Here is a 21,295-nt window from a genome sequence, read left to right on the forward strand (position 1 = left end):
TGAACATAATGGGCTGGGCAATGCACTGGTTGGGATTTTGTTTTGGAGAGTAAAATGCATGCATGGGAGTCTGGAGATGACATGAAGGGTATCATGACGCTTATTTTGATGCATCACAAGGATGAGGTGATGGTCGATTGCCCTAAATCAGGCCAAATTGGAATAGTTGTTTGTACCATCAAGACGGACATGACTTTTTATCTCGAGCCGAACGGAATCTCGCATAACTTTTTCGTCTTCTGCGCACATTCGTAATTCACTTTCAACCTAGGCACGTTGTTAATTAGGTGTTAGTCTATTTCAGTCTGCGCGTGGGCTTGTTGAGTTTCCGGGCGTTTCAGAGAGAAGAAGGCTTTACCACTTTCCTTTTGCCTTACGAAGGAGACGGTGATTTAATCGGTGGTGGTGGTGTGGTGGTTCAGGTCTTCACTTGGTTGAAAGCCTCACCTCTCCAGAGCCTCACCAACGCCTCTTTTCCTACCCGCTCTCAGCCTTGTCCTCCTCGTTGATTCATTCTTGCGACTCGCAATTTGTAATTCAAAATCCACGATTGACATTCCCGAAACTCGAAAACGCTCTTAGCTTCTGTTCTCCATCAAAGCTCATCTCGCCAACCCAAATCAAAACCACACACTCACTGCTTACACAGATCACAGACATATACACAGCCCAGCCGCGTTGAACCCCCCTCCCCGGGAGCGCGTGTACATTTTCAGATCCACTGCCCACCATCCACCCTTCACACGTCACACATCACCATGTTTCGCCGTCTCGCTCACACGCTCCCCGCTGACGCCGTCTTCGAACCGGACCTCGCCAAGTTGGGGTTCTTCGTCAACGAGGACGATCAGGTCCGCTCGATTCGGAGCCCCGATCGCAAGTTTCAGTATAAGATCAATCGGAATGATCGGTGGAATGAGGTGCATAAATGTGAGTTGTTTGCCAACACTACCGATTTGGAGTAAGGAGTTTTGTGTTCGTGTTTGGTGTTTTGTTCGGTCGGTATCTATCTATCTATCGACACTACATGGAGCTCCTCCTCCTGGGAACACTGTTGGACATAAAAAGGCTAACGCTCAAGGGGTGGGGTTGGGGTTTGGTAGGGGCAAATAACAGTGAGTTTTCCCTCGCTCTTCGATTGTCGGAGCCGTGTGTCGGTACGGGTTGGGTGTTTTGATTGCTCAACTTATTCATTCTAGCTGCGATCCGTCGTATCATCAACGACCGGTTCGCCGATCTGGGCTGCGAAACTGTCCGACTACCACTTGGTGCAACCGAGTCAGACAATCACGTCCCCATCCTCGTGTCCAAGGACTGTGCAACCAAGAGCCGCGTGACCGTCTTCTTTGGCGAGAGGAATCTGGAACCAGGAGTCTTGAGCTGGCGCATCATCGGGGAAGAAGGCATCAAGCACGGCTCGCTGGTAGAGTTCACCAAAGCTCTCCTGTCTGTCCCTGTGCTCGAGACTTCACCTATGTCAACGTCAACGTCTGCGTCTGCGTCTGCGCCTGGTCTCATCGTTGCAAATCCATGTCAGCTGCTCTGGTATCGAGGCGGTGGACGCGCTGTGTCGCCACATGAATGGCTTTCGCTGCCGAGACCGAGTGCTGTGCACGATGCTCCGCGAGTGGACAACGTCAAGAATAGAATTCCTGGCAATTTTGACTACGTGAAGCACGTGTCTTACATGTTTGAAAAGGTGATTCCCACTTTGGTCGACAAGGAAGCAAAGCTAGATCTCGTCGGGCTGGAGTACACGGGGACAGCTGTGCTGGAATATCTTGCTGAGCATTGTATGTGTGGCTCTGGCTAAAATCTAGGACGGACTGACACTTCTCTGCAGGGGATACATGGTCAGGGCGCATCAACGGCATTACTCTGGTCACACCTCAACACAAGATAGCAGATCTCATCAACAATGGTGCGTCGGACGGCTTTATCACCTTCGTGAGCAAGCGGTGTCGAGCTTATTTCGTCTACCACTCGGCCATTGAGACACCGATAGCTGGTCGTGAGGAGTTTGGCTGCAACTGCTACGCTAGTGGAGAGCACGCGTATACGGAGAATGCAATAGCGAGATGCTGGAGGCATATGTTGGACTGGTTCAATATGCTGTACCTGAATCCGGAACATGAGGAAGTTGAGTTTGTGGTGGTGAAGGAAGATGAAGAAGTGAAGCTCGGTTGGTAGCCATTGGGCCTGGGGACCGTGAGGGAGTGAGTTGTGCATTGAACCGTGAAGGGGGCAGGAAATACGCGACTCGGCTAAAGGAAGTCGAATGTAGGAAGCAGCGTAGATGGGAAACATGAGCGGTCCAGCCTGGCGTCCAAGGAAGTTGCTGATGCTGGACTTGATGTGGTAATGAAACCAAGGGGTTCTGGCCATGGAGTTGCACAACAGCATCCTCCTTGAATGAGAACCAAAATGTTATGGCAATACCGACGTCTTTGCTTCCGTAAAGGTTTCTCGGATCTTGTAGTTCTGTAGAAACCTTATGGCAGGACTCTTTCTGCCACACCCACCTCCTTCACTCCTTCCTTTCGACTGAAGCTGACCAGGTTGAGCTACCACTAGCATCAATCGCAAGATTGCGACCTCTGTACCGACTCCTCTCAAACAGACCCGATAGCCATCTAAGCCCTTCATTCTCTCTGACGTCCTGATGCACGATCAGATACCCATCCACTATGGTGAAGCTACGAGGGATTGAGATCTGCATCATATCACAGTTCGACATCTGCAAGCTACCAGAGTTTCAGTACCACAAGCCTTCTTCTGGACCGAAGGATCCTTTCCAACTCAACTACCAGCACGAGAATGCGCCCTCCTCGCCTTTTCCGTCTGTTGCTTGCTTCGTCCCAATCTATCCCGGCAGCCAGATTTGGTTCGAATACACCGTCGACGGCCCACATCCTCCGGAAGCCGCCTGGTTCTTCAAACTCCTCATCAACGGCAAGGTCGTCACATCGTGGGATTGCACGGCAAAGCATGGTTTTCATGGCAAAATGATGTATAACCTGGTTAGCGAAGGCTTGGATCCAGACAGTGGTCGCGCCGTGCTCAAGACACAGGCACTGAGATTTGGAGATGGACTGGAAGACGGCGAAAGAGGTGGGCACGACGAGGATATAGTCCAGATCAACGTACATCGCATCGAACATAGGAAGCGAGTTCGAGACCTTGAACCAGGCCTGGGAGAGGCTGGCAGTGTAAGTGATAATGCTGATGGGCTGCGGTTAGTGTCTTTTCCCTTCTACTTATCCGCAGAAGTCTCACAGTGTGCAGGTTGACCAACAGTGGTTATCTTGAGCCCTGTATTCGTCCTCGACGATACAAGTATCAACTCCTTGACCCGGTTGATATGCCATACGCAGCTTTTCAATTCCATTTTCGCCCTTATGGTCAGCACGCTATTCTTCTGGACTGATGGATGTACTGACTATCTCTTCAGAATACTTCGAGGAGCATGGCATTGTCCAATTGCAAGTTTGCCCTTCCACATGCAGCACTAGATCCTCAATCATATCGGAGAGTTCAGGCAATGTTCAGTTGGTGATGAACGAATCCGCACACGACACTGCGCATGAACATTGGGACGATAGCTCACCACTTGGAAGTTCTCCTCGTCAGTCTTCCACACTGACATCACCCACCAAAATCGGACACATCACCTCGATAACAGAAAGACCGACACTGACAAAAACCAAGTCCTCCGCAAGCTCCATCAATATCCCACTCAGTGACTCCGATGATTCGCTTAGCGTCAGAACCAAAGATAGTATCGAGGACTTATCATCAAGGGTCCCAAGATCTCCAAGGTCTCCCAGATCACCCAGCCGGCGCGAGAAAAACACAGAGGATGAACGAACAAAGAGAAATGCTGAAATACCACCATCACCAACCCCATCGACCAAATCACCTCGACAACGCTTGAAAAAGAAGCTCACGGTGACTATCAACGGGGCAAACTTTGACGTGGACAGAAAACGACGACCACTAAGTCCTTTCAATAGTGGTGGAATGCTTAGGAAAGCGTGCGTGCCGCAGACGGCTCCAGCCACTGTCACAGAGTTTGGGCCGACGGTCGAAGAAGAAGTCAAACCCAAGCTCCAAAAGAGCTGGCCAGAAACGGAGACAAAAAGTGAGAGATGCGATTTCAGAACAACAACAGAGGAGCGGGGTGGGAAGAGACTGATGGGGTTTCTGGGAAGGAGAATCGCGAACGAGAAGAGTGCTTAAGGCGGCCTGCCTGTAGTGTAGATTCGTACCCTGCATTGTTTGCATACATCTGGCAACGACACTTGGACGTCTGTGACCCTAGCAGAGAATCAGATTGTGAGATAGCTGTGTATCCCTGGTGATGACATTAGTACGGAGTTGCAGCCTTGTCTCTAAACATCGGTTCAGGAAACTTTGCCGAACGGTTCACGAATGTTGACTGCGACACGACAACTCCCAGTGACACTCATCCCGACTTGCTTCACAACGTACACCTTCTACCTTCGTAAACTCATGTCGTCTTATCGCCGGCGCAGTGGGCACAACGGCCCTCAGCAGCCATACAGACCATATCATGCCTCACAACAAGATGATTTCTACGATGACCGGTCGAGGTCACGATCCCGAGAACGCAGACAGAGCTCCCCTCAGAAACGAAGTCCTCCACACGGTAAACCATAGTTCAGAAAGGGGCGGGAGATTGAGGCCATTATACTGATATGTAAACACTCAAAGACATAAGCCGACCACCAATCGGACCGTCTCAGGGAGAATTCCATTTTCGTGGTCGGGCACGGAGTCCAGATCGAAGACGTGACCGCAGCTATGACAGGCGCAACCGGTATTATGATGATGATCGCAGCTCGCCCTCTCCTCGCCGAGGCAGATCTGCGTATTATGACCGAGACGACCCTCGCTCCGATTCACGAGACTACCGCAGTCGAAGTCGAAGCAGATATCGGACCCCCTCAGACGAGAGACCACCGAGTCGAGGCGCTCCGAGCAGGGAAATTATGATGGATGGACTAGCTCCTCATCTGACTGAAAACGATGTTCGAATACTCCTACCCGAATTTCCCTGACCACAAGCAAAATCATCTGGTTGTCCACGATGACTTTGCTCTGTTTCCTCCGGAATATATGGCTAAGGTTTTTCTCGACTTTGCGATACAGATCTCCTTGGAACTCAAACAGTACTATCATGCCGAAGGCCTCGAGGATGTTCGAGTCATTCGCGACAAGCAAACCAGTAAGCTTGGGAGGAAAAACTTAGGGGCATTTTGGGGGATACTCTTCTCACATGGTTGGCAGAACAGTCTAGGAGATTTGGCTTTATCCGCTTCGGCGCAGTACAAGAAGCGGAAGCTTTCATGGATCGCAATTACCCCATTCTCTACCTGTATGGGGACAACAACAAGTCCAACGGAAGCGCAGCCAAAGTTCGGATAACATTCAGTCGAGAACGGAAAGACCCGCGCAGGACTGAGGAACCAGATTGGATTTGCGATTCGGTATGTCGTGAGAAATGCATGGCCATGGAGCTACAAAGCTGATGACTTGATAGTGCCTCATCAACAACTTTGCAACTCGAGATCGATGTTTCCGATGTCAAGCTGAGAAACCAGGTACGTCTGATGGAACCAAGTATCGGCACGTTGCTCACGGTTTATAGAGCATCCGACCTACGCTATTCCGACGAAGCCGCCCAATGTTGGCGATAACGATGCTTCCCCAGACAACCGTCCCTCTCAATTCCTTCTGTTACGTGGGTTAGAGCCTTCCGTGTCGGAAGAGTTGCTCGTTAAAGGCGTATCAAAGCTTAACAAACCAAGCTCATCAACTCAAAGAGATGAACTGTCTGCCAAAAAGGGTGCCAAAGTTGCGTCCACCACTGGTGACGCCAATCTTGGAGCCAAAGAAGGTACATTGCGCCGAGTGCTGCTTGTCCGCGATCGAAAAACCAACGAGAGTTGGCGGTATGGCTTTGCGGAGTATGCCTCGATCGAGGACGCACAAGCTGCACTGACTCGATACAATTCTTTTGAGCGATTCACGATCGCATCGAAGCAGGTGCTTGTCAGCTATATCCATGCTGGCGTCTTCGTTCCCGTATTGAACTCTACTCCTGACACTGAACGCTTTTGCTTCAGCCCCGTGGGCAATCCCGCTATGAAGCTGGCATATTGGGACGAGGGGGCGTATGTGAAGGAACTGGCTGTATCGATGCCAAAAACGAGCTCTCAGGAGCCCAAGAATGGCGCTACCACACGCACAGAGGCAGGCAGCAAACCATCCAAAGACACAGAGAAGGCGAAGAAGCGAAAGGCTCAAACAGAGGCGGAGACGACTGGAGTCAAGAAGACGGTGCCATCGCACCTCCAGTTCTGGAGTAATCGTCACGCTGAACTGCATGGCATCTCCAAAAAATCCCAGGCTAGGGACGACTCGAGATCAACGGACGGGAATGAAAGTACGGAAGCACCGCCATCGCAGTCTTATGCGGACCCAACCCGACACTGCTGCTATCTCTGTATGCGTCAATTCAACAACGCGGCAGAAGTCAACAAGCACGAGCGTCTGAGCGACCTACACCGCTCGAATTTACAAGATGAAATCAAGGTCAAAAAGGCAGAGGCGAAATTGGCGAAACACGGGATTCAATTGCAGCCTGTCATGGCCGTGTCGGAACCTGTGCATGAATATCGCGATCGAGCAAAAGAGAGACGCAAGATCTATGGTGTGGTCAATAAAAAAGGCGAACAAGTTGGAAACGCACCGAGGTCATCGCGCGCGTCATCTGATGATGAAGTATCCCAGCCACCTATTCAATCCAAGGGCGCCTCATTGCTGAGTAAAATGGGCTATACCGCCGGACAAGGCCTTGGGGCGTCTGGAGAGGGGATGACGGCGCCGATAAGTCAAGATGTCTATGTTGCTGGAGTCGGACTGGGTGCTCAAGGCGGCAAACTTGGCGATGCTGTTGTTGAAGCGGAGCGAAATACCAAAGGCGATTACGGTGGGTTTTTGGAAGAGACGCGGCAAAGAGCGAGAGAGAGGTATGCAAGAATGGAGTAGGGCCGAGAATGCGCGTGTCAGGACGAAAATGAGACTGCCAGGGAGGGTGGTGAGACAAGATTGACGAAGATGCAATGAATATGTGCTCTATGATGGAGAAGGAGCTTTCCTTGTACGAATACGGAGCACGTACCCAATAAGCACATTGAGCATGGATGAAGAGATGAAGGACATGCAAAATTCATCATCTCTCACCACTATCATGTTTCATGTTTCATATGCCCTTGCTTGAAAATACCCCTATCTATCTACTCTCGTAGATATTCTCTTGCCGGTGGAAAATCCGACCAGGAGAGTAGAGGAGAGGAGAGACCTCCGTGGTGTGGCCGATGCAGGTGTATACAGTACATATACACGCACATATCGATAGAGAGCGGCACCTGTGATATGTACGTGACAGTACAATTGCCACCGCCATCACCAGCTCCATCATCCACTACTATCGTCCATCGCTACCGTTGCCCATGACCAGCATGTGCGTGCGTTCGACGTACTTGTCCTTTTCAATGCAGTTTCAACGTCTCGTCTCGTTTAGGGGAGTCTGTTCGCACCTCGTCCGTATATCTATCGAGGCTCGGTTGTCGCATGTCCAGACCCGTCATGTATCCCTCTCCCACACCCCTACTCCTGCTCCTGCTTCTGCTCCTGCTCCTGCTGCTAGTGCAACTAGTTTCCGGTTCGGGAGTGTGGCGTCGCCGTACGTACTTGTACGGCCCGTACGGTCCTGAGTTGTGGTGTAATGAGGTACTGCCTGGCGCAAACTGGGAGTGAGGCTGAGTGGGTTTTTTTGGGTGGTCTAATAAATGGTCCTAGATTTCCGTGGCGTGTTGGGTGCGGGTGTGGGTGTGGCCGATTCATGCATGGATGGGTGGGTTATATGGGGTTTTTGTCTTTGTCTTTGTCTTCGTCGTCGTCGTCACCATCTTTCAATCATTCTTTCTCAGCGCGCCCAGCACAGTTCGTTCCCATTTTACCAGGACAGTCTCGATCTCCGTAGGCAATGGTGGTGGTGGTGGTGGTGCTGTTGCTACTCTCTCAGCTTGCTTGTGCTCCGTGCCTCCTCCGCCGTCACCGTGGCCGCCACTGGTACTATTAATGACGGCATCTGGGATCGAGGCAATCTTCTCATCGTCCAGGCCCTTTAGCAGTTCTGAAATCTTCAGCTCCCTCTGGGCCCGAGTATACAGGTTTCGGACGAAAGTCAGGTCGTCGTCATCCCCTGGGGCGGCGGGATGAGAAGTGTTGAGACTGTGGGGCTCGTCTTCTCGATCGACGACGCCGTGTTGCGATCCTTCAATACCTGGTAGCGAAGTGTTTGAACCTGTCGCTGTAGAAGAACCCAACCCCGCTTCGCCGACCGGTTTACCACTCGACCGCGCCGGCTTGGTGGTCAGGGCCGAGACGACGCCTTCCAGAATCCCCAGCACTTTGCCCACGCGCAGTCCGACCTCCACCCCCAGGGGGTATCCCGCGTCGAAGCCACTCTGCATGACCCGCGCCTTTCCCACCGAGAGGCCCTCGCGGTATCCGTCCGCCATGTGCTGGCGACGCAGCGAGGGGACATCGCTCAGGATGACTTCTCGCCTGATCCTCGCCGCCCCTCCTTGCCCGTGGCTGGACGTGTCTGTTGACGACTGGGCCGGGAAATCCGACACCCCTCCTGTCAGTGCCGTCGCCGTCGCGTGCGGGGCGTGTTCATGGTCCGACGACGTGTCCCAGATATCATCATCGTTCCCGGGCGACTGGTCCGGTGTCGTCATCGTGGTGTTTGGCGACGACGAGTGTGGACTGTGGACCGGGGGCGACGGCGTCGAATTAGGGGACTCGGCCCTCCTGGGATTCACCAGTGTCGAGCGGTCCTGTTCCACCTCGGCCATTTTGACCTTCACCTGCACGGCTCAAACCCCCCAAGAGGATAAGCTGGTTCGAGAGATGCAGAACCGCGACTTTCTCACCGACTTCTCTCACCCTGCTGTGGTTCGTATGCAATAATAGAGTACCACACCAGCTTAGACATATGTACCGAGTCTCTTCCCCCGATCAAAAGTGAAAAGACTGATGACGCACCACCACACCTCCGTCCAATAAAGTCTGTTCCTCAAAGAATATGTAATTGTCACTGATAAAAGGTTGACATCAAAATATAACAAGACGCTTTGTCTCATTCCCCCTAAAATCGATGGAGGCAAAGGACGGTAGAACGCACGAGTCCTGGTCTCCTGGTCTCAAGTCCCTCTCCTCTGTCATTTGAAATTTTATATCACGTGCAACGTCTTGCAACCTCGTCGCTACTACTGGCCTGTAACAAAAAAGGATGTATTCAAGGGGCAAACGCAGTCTGGGAATATCTCTTGTCAATTGTTGTATTTGTCGAAAACTTTTCGAATCTATGGGTATCATTTCTGGTATAAAAACGACATCATGAATGTAAATACAAAAAACTCATCCTGAAGGCACTCGGCGATACGATGAGTGATCCCCTACTCTCCACGCGCGTAACGGCAACGCTTGCAGCGCAAGAGCTTTCCTCTCCACATAAGTCCAGAACAATACCGCTCCGACAATCACAAAAATGACATTCGTGATGTAGTATCCGTCACGCTGCATCAGGCAAGTCCCGCCTCCCTTCAGGCACGTGTTTTTGTCTGCTTCGAGCGCACAGCTGAAACTGCTGGTGACGAGGGTAGCATCAGGATGAGATTTGAGGAACGTATCAGGGTCGGCAGGTGGGATGCAGGTCGCCTTTGTGAAGAGGTCGACCAGTTTGAGGATGAAAAACTTGGGGAATGTGCCGCCGAGATTCGAAACACTAAACAAAAGGTCAGCAAAGGAGTTGTGCCTGTCAAGAAAAAAAGAGAGGTCAACTTACGTGGCCAATAATGTCATATATGTCCCGCCGATCGTGGGATCTGCAATTCGAGCGTGAAACGCAGCCGAGGCAACAAACATGACGGTGTTCATGAATGTTGACGAAACATGTGCAGCAATCACCACCAGCATGTACCACGCTGGCACAGCCTCATCCGGCGCAGTTGGATATAACATGATCGTAATCTGACCAAACACAGCCGCGAGAAGCCGTGCGGCATAAGCCCAACACCATACCCTCAGCGGTGTGTATTCGGTGGACCATTTCCCAGCGTAATATCCCAAGCCCAATTCGAACGGGAAATCAATGAGCACAACAAGAGCCATGTTTGCTTGCCCGAAGCCCTTGTCGAGAAGCTTGAGATTCGTGACTGCGTCATTGGTCACAAAGCCGAGTTTGCTGACAAGATGGACAATGATGATGGTGAGGACATTGGGCAGTTTGAGCACCGCCCACATGGTTCTGTATACTTCCATGATCCCTTCACGCTCGTTGTTCTTCTCCTCTCGTTTCAAGATGGCTAGACCCACCGTCACGATGAGATAAACCCAGCCCCAAAAGGTCATGTAGCCTCCGAGGGTGAAGAGACCATACTCCTGAGGTACAGTCCTGAACCATCTGTTGGCAAAGTCTGGCGCCTGTAGGGCGAGGAAAACGGTGTGCGATAAGAATGAGCCAGCAGTCAAGCCAACCGTCTGGGCCGTCGAGGCATATGAAATGTTCTGAATTGACAGCAGCGAAATGGCCCATCCGTCCACTGCGATGTCCTGAGTGGCACACATGAAGACCAAAAGGAACCACCAGCCAGTAAAGCTCCAGACTCCAGCTCCGTCATTGTCGCCCGTAGCTCTCATCATCTCATCAATCTGACCTCCAAGGTAAATCATTGAGAGTCCTGAAATCGTTTGAATAGGAGTAATCCAACTCTTTCTCCGTCCAAACCGCCTGCTCCAAACTGCATCCACAATCGGACTCCACAGCAGTTTCAAAGAGTAAGGGTAGATGGCCAGAGAGAAAATGCCAATCTGTCCATATGAGAGATAGCTTTTTAACAGAAAAGGGACAGAGCCCGAAGCCAGCCCCATGGGGATTCCCTGGAGAAAATATAGGAGGCAGAGAAGGAGGAAGTTCTTCTTGTCTTTCGGAGGGAGGTCGACGAAGCTGGTGTTGACCATGCTCGGGGTCTGCGGCGTTTGAGGAGGCGGCGGCTCATGATCAAGGGAAAAATCATTTCTGCTCATGAGTCGGCTGGTGTTCGTCGTAGGGTCATCGCTCGAGACGTGCTTGCGTCTCATCTCAATGTGGGAATTCATGTCACCGTTTGCGTGGCCATTCGCGTGGCCGTTCTGATTGACCTCGATGCGCAGATCTGGGCGAGATGACGATCTCTTGTCCTTGTTCTTCTTGGACTTCCTGCGTTGCATAGGTGATTCAGACCCTTCCGCAACCACGAGGTGGTCTTTGTCGGATGTGTCAGTCTCGGAGTCTTCCTCTTCCTCTGTCTCTTCGCCTTCCTCGTCTTGCCTGGCGTGTGTTGGTCGGGTTTGATTTGGGTTTGCCGACAGGTATTCGTCTAGTTCGATCTCTTGGGACTGTCTGGGATTAACTGGACCGGCACTGTGGACTGGAAGGATGGGATTTTCGGCGGGGTGGGAGCGAGCGTAAAAGATTGGGATTGTATATGGTTCGGCAATCGAGTCAGGCATCCATGCGGCAGAAAAAGAGCGTGGGTGGGTGGTGAGTGGATAGGAACAGAAAAGGACGCTGTGTCCTTTCGCAGGGGCGAGACCGGCGAATGACCAACGATGATTCTGGAAGTGCTCCGTGCGATACGTGAGATCATGGATGGAGAAGGGAGATTCTGCATCTACGACTCCCTTCCCTTACAACAACGCATCATGTAGGATTGACGTTCATGACTGTCTCGCGCAGGAGACGTCCTCATTTTAATCGTATTGGCAAGCGAAGCGCAAGGTGGCCGCCCCCCCAGATTTCTTTGCTGGTACTTTATTTATTGCCGGCATACTATTGAACCCCTGACCGAACACGTGAAAGCTCTATTCCCAAGCGAGTATCCCACGGTAGCTAAGATAAGGGCCTGGAACGCGTCTGATAAGCTCGGGACGCGTCGAATGCTGACCCCTCGGTTGAACTTCGCTTGTCGCAAGTCTGGTGGTATTGAATGTTGACAACATAGGAAGACTGAGATCAAGACTCGAGACAGAAATGGCTGTGGTTGCCTCCCCTCGCCTGCCGTCAATGGATGTGATGATGAGCGACTCTCCAGATGACGAGATTGCCCAAGTGAGAGCTGAAAGTACGTACAGTGTGACCTCGACTCGGTGTATGTTCTCTAACGTATTGGCAGTTGAAAAACTCACCCAACAGCGCAAACTCCTGACGGCGTCTTTGCTTGCATCAACAAAGATCCAGTCGCGCCTCTCGAATCACTCTCCAGCCTCGAATGCATCCGCAAAGGACCACAATCCTCTAGAACTGGGTGACCTACAACAGCACTCCCAAACGAACGCCCACCGACTCGCTTTTGGTGTAACCTCATTCCCTTTCCACGATCCCTCACCCGAACTGCAGTCGCGGAACCCGCTGCTTGGGATCAGGATCGACATCTGCAATCGCAAAGGCCTCTTCGATAGTCCTTATTATATATTCTGCGTCCGGGCTCGAGACACGGGAAGTGAGTTGCGGATCCACCGACACACAATTCCGGCGCTGGTGCCTTTGGAGCACTATGAAAAGCAGTATCTTCCTGGCTCTGATGAAGAAGGATTCGGTGGTTCAGACGACTCTGGACTCAACGTCGACGAAGGGGAAACACCAACGAAACAAGATCTCCACACTCTCGTTTCTCGTGTCAGGTATGATCTTGTGAACTGGCGACTGAGGCGAGACGCAACAGAATGGCTACAAGATGAATTGGAGATTCCGGAGCTTCCCACAAGACCTTCTAATGATCAAGTAGAAGGTGCGAAAACCAACAACGATAAACCCGTTGACGGGGGTCTGGGCTCCCCTAAAAGCGTAGAAAATGACCCAGATCGTGGATCTGATGACGAAGACGACGACGACGAAGAAGAAGAGGAGAACCTCGCTGGAAAATTCAACGTATGCTCCCTTACTGCCCTGGAGGTCGACGCACGACAGCTCCGCATCGTTTGGTCCGATGACCGCGTTGGTCGGATCAAAATCTCCGACAATGGAAAGATCGAGAAGGCCGTGGTTATTGGCCTGGACGGCAATAGGGTCAAGGATATTGAGAGAATTCTGATGGGTGACGGTGAGGGAAGCGTTCATCTTTATGACTTGGTGGGCCGGCTGGAGGAGGTGTACAAGAAATCTGCTGGAATGAAGACCGTGGAATGAATGAGATGCGGAAATAAGTATGGACGACACGAGGGAGTTGAACTTTTTCGTACCAAGCGACGAGGCATGACAGTATGCTTTATATGGGACTATGATACCTCCACAGGTCTTGTGACTACAGGCTTACTCTTTGGGTGAGTCTCAAGATTGGCGAAGAGTGAAGATCCTTCCCGTGTCTGTCTGAAACCGCGAGCCTTGTGAACCCATTACGCCGAATGGAGCGCCAGGGCACACAACACGGAGACCTCATACCGATTGAGAGAGTCTTACAAGATCGCTATCGCATTCGGAGTCGTGCCAACACCACCAAACACATTGAGCGGCGCACTGGTGAAGAAGAACGACCACCGGCCAAGCTCGGCGCAGACCTTGGACAACTTCTCCAGATTCCAAAGCTCGCCGATCGGACACCCCCAATGCGTCAACAACCATTCGTGAAGACAGACTCTGTCTTTGATCCCAAACGGCGCGGGACACACCTCAAATCCCAGCGAGTCCCCTGCGACGGCGGCGAAGTGGTGGTTCCACAGCCACTTGACAGACTTCATGGACGCCTCGAGCCCAATGAATTCGCCCCTGTCCCAGGGTTCGACGCGTTCGCTGGAGGGCGTAGAATCGTGCCACGCCGTGAACCCGGAGCGGATGATCAAGATGTCGCCCGCTTTCAGCTCGAGGTTCTGATATTTGGCCACCTCGTCGAGTTCGTCCACCGTGATGGCAAACGAAGAGTCAATTTTGACTGGGGGTTTGCCCGTTTCTTGCCGCCATCGGTGGTAATCCAGAAGGATGCCTCTGCCCACGATCCCTCCATGCTCAACCCAGTCTGCAATGTCCCCCGGTTAGAGTTTTTGTCTGAAAGAAACAGAGGGGAGAAGACAAAAAGTGGGTGAATGGAGTGGAAATGGACAACTCACTGTGAATACCAAGCCTGCCTGTGGTATCCTCGTCGATCTCCCGATGTTTCATCCCGTTATAGTAGGTCTCCGAGTTTTGCAGGCCGACGTGACGGAGCCCGTCCCACTGGGAACTGCTCTGCGTGTTGAACTTGACCACGTCGTCGTGGCCGACGAGTTCGTATTGGCCGCCCTTGTTTCGCTCCTTGAAGTCCACAATCGTCTGCTGAAACCTCTCTCGGCCCGCGATCCCATAGTCGAAGTGGTCGAGCCGCAGGTCCAGCTGGATGGATTTCCCGGCTTTTACTTCTCGGGACGCATCTCGAATGACCTCGGGAGTTAGGAGGTTTAATGCTACACGAGGACGTCAGCTCACCACTTTTACTTCCTCTCTCTCGTACTGTCTATGCAAAATGGAACTGAGCGAAAAGGAGGAACGCACTTCCGAGTTGATCGCCTTTGCCCCAGAATGCCCAGGCATTCCCCTGAGGCTGGCCCTCGACTGGTGGCAGTGAGTCGAAGTCTGGATAGTTGACCATGTTTCGAGCAGGAAGAAGGAAAATGGTGCAAATCGTTGGCAGCAACCCTGAGAGAGGTGGAGAATACGAACAGAACAGTCCCCCTTTATACCACAAAGAGAGCGCGGACGTCAAATGCCGAGATCACGAGGTTGGCCCAGAGCATTTACCGACGACGAGGTTAGATTGATGATACCCCAAGCGTGAGATGACACTGTACTGTTATCTACGTTCCCCTATGTTGTCCGAACGACTCGAGGGGTAATGATATCCGAGTTTCTCATATCTCTATAACATGGGGGATACATACCCCTCTGCGAAAAATCACTCTTCTTGAGACTTGTTGTATTCACTGTGCTACCTACCACCACATCTTCAAGCCCCGAACAGGACATTGGAATTCGGATTTCTAGTTCTAGGGATCTCTGTTCATCTCCATCTTCGAAACACCAGACCGGGTAACCCCAAGTTTGGACAAGTTGTTCTCAGCCTGCGGGGAAGGCAAAGAAGCAAATTATTTGTACCGATGGAAAAAGGAACAAAGGACTAAATCTTAGGACGGCTAAGCAGTCCAGCCCCCATCGACTTTGTATGTTGATCCCGTCACAAAACTCGCGTCGTCGCTCAGCAAGAAGGCAATGACCGTTGCAACCTCCTTTGGGTCTGCCTGTCGGTCTATCGCTTGCATTTTGGTCGTGACCGTGCCATTTCTGAATGTTTCCTCCATGGCTTTGACCAAGGGGGTCCTGATGACGCCTGTGTTTCGCAACGATTAACTAATTACTCAAAGACTTGGGTCAATAGAGAAGTGGGAAGCATTGCATACCTGGGGCTACCGCGTTTACTCGGATGTTGTGAGATCCATACTCGCGCGCTGCGGTTCTCGTCAGGCCCCGGACGGCATGTTTGCTGGCGTTGTAAATTCCCGTATCAGCCAGTCCGATGAATCCTGCGACGCTTGCAACGTTTACCTAGAGATATTTATTAAGCCCTGACATCCTCGAGACCACCCGAAGCAGAACACTCTGCGCAAGCAAGGTGTAGATTACTCACGATCGAACCACCTCCACCCTTCAACATCTGCTGCAGCTCTGCCCTCATGGAGTAAAACACCCCTGCACCATTGATGCCCATGACGAAATCCCAGTCTTCGTCCCGAGAGTCAGCGAGATGGCGCCCTCCTTCTCGTTCGACGCCGGCAACGTTGGCCGCCCCGTCCAACCCACCCAGTCGCTCCGCGGTGTTTTTAATCCATTCCGTGACCTTGGCGCTGTCTCGGACATCGACAACGGTGATGAAATGACCCTTGCCTGGTAGGGAGTCAAGGGCCTTCTGGAGACTGTCCTGGTTGATATCCGACAGCGACAGCACGGCACCGCGGCTGGCCAGTAATTGGGCCGTCGCCAGTCCAATTCCACTCGCTGCACCTGTAACGGCGATCTGTAGACACCCAGTTTTTAGCTCGTGATCTGCTCAGAACAATGGCGTCGCGTCGGCCCTACCCTCTTTCCCTCTAGAGAAGACATGTCCGTTTACGGATCAAATTTCGACGCTCGAGCGTTGACCTTATTGATGTTTTTGTTTTGAAAGATCGATCTGGACGTGGACGGGAACGGGAGCACTGCCTGTTGGCCCCTCCCCTCGAACCATGGCCTGCACCTATATCCATTGGGACAAGCACACGGCAATTGAACTCCGGGTCGACATTTTTTCCCCGCATATATTTTGTATCGCAACCACGAACGAAGAAAGAGGGGGAGGATGAGGGGAGTTTCTTGGAGGACAACAGGTGGAGTAGAGGTTCGTGTTCGATCTGAAGCTATTCGCTTTTCCCTTTTCAATCTTCGTCGAGATCCACTAATAACGGGTTTCAGCCTCGGTCGTGGTGGTTCGTATTATTGCTGTGGCCAAGTCTGGAGATTTCCGTATGCTGGGGCCTTCCGACTCCGGTGCGAGAATATGTCACTGCTACTCGATGGCCATTGACGTGCTCATCTCCATTACCTGCACCCTTAACCTCCGAGAGACAGGGCGTGGTTCGAATTGCTACAGTAGGTAAACAATATCTTTCTTCGTGATAGCAGCAGATACAACTCACGACATCTTGGCTGCCGTGGGATGAAATGGCAATCAGAGTATAGTGGCACGACGGCAACAGACCTTCTACTGGGAGTTAGCGGTATTGACTGTTTTGAGGGTCTTGAGATATAAAGCCAACGTTGATGCTACTCAATACGCAATACTCAGAGGCCATAAACAACAGACCAATAGCCATGCCATGCCGACAACAAGCAAAACTCCAAGCACGACAAGTCCTCGGCAGGCTGTGCTGGGGATATGTCGGGCACTATGTATAATAGAGGATCTTGTGATCTACCCGCGAACTAAACGAAGTGTATAAAGGGCAACACAACATTGGTACATGGCGAGATGGATACGAGGAGGAGAAGGAAGTGGGGCATGAATCCCCTCTACTCTGGACGAATCGGGTTAGTTTGGGATGGCTCTAGCGAGATTCTTTGACACCAACTCCACGTCGGGCGCCTTAGCAACCTGGAATTTTCCCATCACCAACGACTCCAATGATACAGATAGATGTTCCGTATTCCTGCAAACTTACCAAGTCCAATATGAACCATAACTTCTGATATCCCAATTTTCCTGTCAGTTTGACGGCACTCTTGCCCCTGGCTATACCTGTGAGAGACGACTTGGCCTCCTCAGGGCAAGTCACCGCTTCTTCTCAATACAGCAGCTGGTCCCTTGAAATAGATGACCTGCAGGGACTCGGTCATCTTTCGCCGAAGATCGTTGAACCAGCACACACACACATGGCATGGCCCCCCCTACTGCCAAAAGAGTCGAACAAACGACATGGTCTTTGCCCCGGAACCTCCACTTTTCCCTCCTTTGTCTCTCTTTTGGCATAGCGTTGAGTCGTCACGAATGAATAGTGCATGTGGCAAATGACCTGTTCGGCAAGTGAATACCGACCACACTACAATTTAATATGTAAAGATCCTGCGATACTCCCACGCGTAGCTAGCTCCTGCTCGATGGAGAGAACACCATACCGTCGCCCGTGTTACCACTGTTCCTAGTCATTCGGGGGCAGACTGTCATGGCAGAAGAGAAGACTATCAACGGTGGGAAGGACCACTCTGAAACCCCGACAGAACATCATGGCATCGAACAGGAGACCAAGCTCGAGTCTGCAGACGTGGTTGAGGATGTGAATTCCGACGAGGAGGAGGAGCCAGTCGTGACGTTCAAGACATGGATTGTCGTGGGGGTACGTGTATTCAACGAAACACATGACCCCCGCTCTCTGACTTTTGACACACTGGATAGATTCTGTCCTGCGGCTACGGTCTGTCCTTCTGGCCCATTCCAGTCATGGCAAACATCGGGGGCCTCATTGCTGGGGAGCTCGACGCCCCGTCTGAATACATCTGGTTCATCCCTGTGAGTGTCACCTGATTCCACAGTGGACCGGGTAAACAAGCTAACACGGCTCAGTCCTGGACGATATCCATCACTGTCTGCTTTATGCTGTGGTACGCAGTGCTCCTCACGGATGGGTCCAGTCAGGGGGAAAATGATATTCTAACGCAAGAGCAGTGGCGCAAACACCGACATGCTTGGCCGACGTTGGTTTTTGACCCTTGGAAATCTGGTGGGCAACGAAGAGCATTTTTCGCCATCGAGAGAATTTTCTTCTAAAGAACTGATCCCAGATATGCACCGTTGGCCACATTGTCACTGCTTCCTCCAAGAACGTCAACGCCGTCATCGCAGGAATGGCTATATCAGGATTTGGTGGAGCCAACTGTCAGGTATGTCTTTCCCTCCCCCTCCCTTTGGGTTTCACACCAGAGCGAGACGACCCCCTGGGTGGGGAGGCTAACAGAGAAACAAACGCATTTCCTTAGATGGCTGCATTTGCGCTGCCTGAATTGCTCCCGAACAAATGGCGCCATATCGGCGTCGTGATAGCAGACGTGACGACGCTTCTGGCCGTCATCCTTGCTCCGATCACTGGTCTGTACGGCTTCCACTCGCACTCGTGGCGATGGAACTTTTATGCCGCGGCAATTGCACAGTTTCTGTCATTTCTCGGACTGCTCTTCCTCTATTTCCCTCCCGCCCATCCGTGAGTATTTACCTACCAGGGATAGGTGCTATGAATTGGAATCACTGAGGCCACGCCACTGACAATTCTCGAAACAGATACGGATTACCGGTGAAAAAGGTGCTACCGAAAATTGACTATGTCGGTAAGACTTTTTCCCCCAAGGCTGACTTTCTCCCCCTTCCCCTCTGAGCAGAGTGGACTGACTGATGGTGGGATACCAGGGGGCGCCTTGTTCGTTGCGGGTGCAGTCCCCGCGCTTGTCGGAATGGTGTATACCACGGTCGTGCCGTCGGACGATGCACACGTCGTCGCCCCGTTGGTGATTGGATTCTTCTTCATCGTCTGCTTTGCGCTGTGGGAGACGTTCTCGCGCAGCGAGCATCCGTTGACCCCGACGTACGTCTTCGCGTCGTCCCGGGGCCGCGACTTCACGGCGCCGGCGATCGCGCTGGCCGTGGTCAACATGTTCTACTACTCCGGGAGCATTCTGTGGCCCACCATCATCAACGCCTTCTACACCGACGGTGGGGCCGACTGGCACTACGCCATCGTGCTGTCCCTGCCGCAGGGGCTGGCCATCACCCTCGGCGCCTTGATGCTGTCCGTCTTGGGCGGCAGGATCAAGAACTGGCAGTGGCAGTTGACGGGGTCGGTCTTCGTCATGGTCCTCTTCGGCTCGCTCTTGGCCATGGTGTCGCCCACGAACAAGGGCCTGATGATCGCCTTCATCTTCCTGTCGCAGTGCGGCTACGGCTGGGCCATTTACCTGTCCATTGCGGTGGCCCAGATGGGCGTTGAGCACAAAGATCTGGGATTGAGTGGTGGCATCGCCGGCGTTTTTCGATTTGCTGCCGGGTCGAGTATGTTTTGTTCTTCCCCTCCCCCCCCCCCCCCCCCAAAAACAAAGCGTCCCATTGTCTCTTGTGACCAACACGCTTACCCGTTTCTTTACCTTGCAGTTGGCGCGGCCGTGTACACGACAATCCTCACCAACGAAACGAACAAGTCAATGGCCAAGCTCGTTCCCGCCGCCGCCGTTGCCGCCGGCCTGCCCCAGTCGAAGATCCCCGACCTTCTCAGCGCCATTGGCACCCCGGCCCTGGCGAAGGAGTTCAGCCAAGCCGTCGTCGCGGCGGTAGGGCCAGCCGTAGACCAGGCTCATGTGCACGGTATCCGGTAAGTCATATCACCGCTGTCGAAGACCTGGGAGAAAACGTGACGAATGATACTGACTTTGTTGGGGGGGAAATTTATAGAATGGTGGCGTTTGCGTCGTTGGCCTTTGGCATTGTCGGCATCATCGCGTGCATGTGCTGCAAGGACGTCGACAAGAAGATGAACAACAAGGTAAACCCTACCCAAGCAGATAGGAGTGCGAACAAAAGCTAACAAGTGTTTGTCTAGATTGAGGTGTATCTCGAAAACACAGAATACGCGAGCAGGAACAAATATCATTAGTGGGTATATACGAGGGCAATGGATGGTGTCAGGGAGTGTGACCTGAAGGGATAGAATGCATATGCACCAAAGGAACTACTGGTAATAATACACACAAGGAAATGAGGTAGCTGGCTAGGAGAAGTAACCGGGATTCCTTTACAAATAACATGACACACGACACCCGGAGTATTTGTCCATTTTGACACACACACAGAGTCTTGTTTGTTCCTACTTGGTTAGAGCTACCTAACAAGCCCATATCTAGATCTAGACCTTGACCGAGAAATCTAGACCATGCCGCCGTCGACCAAAAAGTCCTGGCCCGTGGCGAAACTGCTCGCCTCGCTCATCAGGTACAGCACGATGCCGGACAGCTCGTCGGCCGTGGCGAGGCGGTGCATGGCGTTGCTCTCGAGGAAGAGCTGGCGCCGGGTCGGGTTCTGGCGCATGACCGATTCGAGCATGTCGGTGAGGATGGTCCTGTATATTTTTTCACCAGAAATCGAGGGTCAGTCAGTTGGTATTGTCCTTTTTTTTTTCGAACTCAGACACAAGCCCACACCCACACACGCGCGCGGTACTCATATATATGAGAGACACCCTGCTGTGGGACTGACTGAGGGAGGCGAAACTCACCCCGGACTAATCGAATTGACCCGTATGTTATACTTTGCCAGCTCGTGCGCGACCTGTTTGGCGATCCCGCGCACCGCGTACTTGGACGCCGTGTAGGCCGCAATCTCCTGCGGCGCCAGGGACCGGTGGCCCGCCGTCGAAGCGATGCAGATGATGCTCCCTCCGGTCTTTTGCTCGACCATCTTGGCCGCGCAGTGCTGGACCGTGAAGAAGACGCCATTTACCTGCGTGGAACACACACACACCAGGTTGTCAGGTCAGGGTATTTAGGAAAGTGTCATCTCTTCCCATTGCGTCGGGAGGGGGAGGAGGAGGAATTCTGGGTTTTGTGTGGAATGGGGGATCGGGG

General features: G+C 52.3%; 9 protein-coding genes across 9 annotated transcripts; 5 read left to right on the forward strand and 4 right to left on the reverse strand.

Moving 5' to 3' along the window:
* Window positions 1–758: 758 nt before the first annotated feature.
* AYO21_11530 (hypothetical protein) lies at window positions 759–2,190 on the forward strand (the record flags this gene model as incomplete). The annotated part of the gene is made up of 3 exons (XM_022661420.1): window positions 759–930; window positions 1,200–1,793; window positions 1,844–2,190. 3 exons carry the CDS (start codon window positions 759–761, stop codon window positions 2,188–2,190), a joined length of 1,113 nt encoding a protein of 370 aa, XP_022506272.1.
* Window positions 2,191–2,687: 497 nt separating this feature from the next.
* AYO21_11531 (hypothetical protein) lies at window positions 2,688–5,016 on the forward strand (the record flags this gene model as incomplete). The annotated part of the gene is made up of 6 exons (XM_022661421.1): window positions 2,688–3,111; window positions 3,164–3,209; window positions 3,268–3,401; window positions 3,452–4,141; window positions 4,460–4,669; window positions 4,742–5,016. 6 exons carry the CDS (start codon window positions 2,688–2,690, stop codon window positions 5,014–5,016), a joined length of 1,779 nt encoding a protein of 592 aa, XP_022506273.1.
* A 33-nt stretch (window positions 5,017–5,049) lies between these two features.
* Window positions 5,050–7,074, forward strand: AYO21_11532 (hypothetical protein; the record flags this gene model as incomplete). Its single annotated transcript, XM_022661422.1, has 4 exons — window positions 5,050–5,248; window positions 5,311–5,510; window positions 5,564–5,624; window positions 5,672–7,074. The coding sequence occupies 4 exons, from the start codon at window positions 5,050–5,052 to the stop codon at window positions 7,072–7,074; spliced, it is 1,863 nt and encodes a 620-aa protein (XP_022506274.1).
* Window positions 7,075–8,000: 926 nt separating this feature from the next.
* AYO21_11533 (hypothetical protein) lies at window positions 8,001–8,951 on the reverse strand (the record flags this gene model as incomplete). The annotated part of the gene is made up of 1 exon (XM_022661423.1): window positions 8,001–8,951. The coding sequence occupies one exon, from the start codon at window positions 8,949–8,951 to the stop codon at window positions 8,001–8,003; it is 951 nt and encodes a 316-aa protein (XP_022506275.1).
* A 565-nt stretch (window positions 8,952–9,516) lies between these two features.
* AYO21_11534 (hypothetical protein) lies at window positions 9,517–11,649 on the reverse strand (the record flags this gene model as incomplete). The annotated part of the gene is made up of 2 exons (XM_022661424.1): window positions 9,517–9,883; window positions 9,944–11,649. The coding sequence occupies 2 exons, from the start codon at window positions 11,647–11,649 to the stop codon at window positions 9,517–9,519; spliced, it is 2,073 nt and encodes a 690-aa protein (XP_022506276.1).
* Window positions 11,650–12,169: 520 nt separating this feature from the next.
* Window positions 12,170–13,324, forward strand: AYO21_11535 (hypothetical protein; the record flags this gene model as incomplete). Its single annotated transcript, XM_022661425.1, has 2 exons — window positions 12,170–12,260; window positions 12,312–13,324. The coding sequence occupies 2 exons, from the start codon at window positions 12,170–12,172 to the stop codon at window positions 13,322–13,324; spliced, it is 1,104 nt and encodes a 367-aa protein (XP_022506277.1).
* A 266-nt stretch (window positions 13,325–13,590) lies between these two features.
* On the reverse strand, window positions 13,591–14,756 carry AYO21_11536 (hypothetical protein; the record flags this gene model as incomplete). The annotated part of the gene is made up of 3 exons (XM_022661426.1): window positions 13,591–14,147; window positions 14,239–14,571; window positions 14,660–14,756. The coding sequence occupies 3 exons, from the start codon at window positions 14,754–14,756 to the stop codon at window positions 13,591–13,593; spliced, it is 987 nt and encodes a 328-aa protein (XP_022506278.1).
* Window positions 14,757–15,297: 541 nt separating this feature from the next.
* On the reverse strand, window positions 15,298–16,261 carry AYO21_11537 (hypothetical protein; the record flags this gene model as incomplete). The annotated part of the gene is made up of 4 exons (XM_022661427.1): window positions 15,298–15,491; window positions 15,562–15,706; window positions 15,789–16,175; window positions 16,238–16,261. The coding sequence occupies 4 exons, from the start codon at window positions 16,259–16,261 to the stop codon at window positions 15,298–15,300; spliced, it is 750 nt and encodes a 249-aa protein (XP_022506279.1).
* A 1,595-nt stretch (window positions 16,262–17,856) lies between these two features.
* AYO21_11538 (hypothetical protein) lies at window positions 17,857–20,328 on the forward strand (the record flags this gene model as incomplete). The annotated part of the gene is made up of 11 exons (XM_022661428.1): window positions 17,857–18,027; window positions 18,087–18,200; window positions 18,255–18,292; window positions 18,357–18,411; window positions 18,473–18,571; window positions 18,668–18,888; window positions 18,966–19,012; window positions 19,092–19,730; window positions 19,830–20,046; window positions 20,127–20,217; window positions 20,275–20,328. The coding sequence occupies 11 exons, from the start codon at window positions 17,857–17,859 to the stop codon at window positions 20,326–20,328; spliced, it is 1,746 nt and encodes a 581-aa protein (XP_022506280.1).
* Between the last annotated feature and the right edge of the window lie 967 nt (window positions 20,329–21,295).

This window comes from Fonsecaea monophora, assembly GCF_001642475.1.
Source record: "Fonsecaea monophora strain CBS 269.37 chromosome Unknown Scaff165, whole genome shotgun sequence".
In the NCBI taxonomy this organism is placed as follows: Eukaryota; Fungi; Ascomycota; class Eurotiomycetes; order Chaetothyriales; family Herpotrichiellaceae; genus Fonsecaea; species Fonsecaea monophora.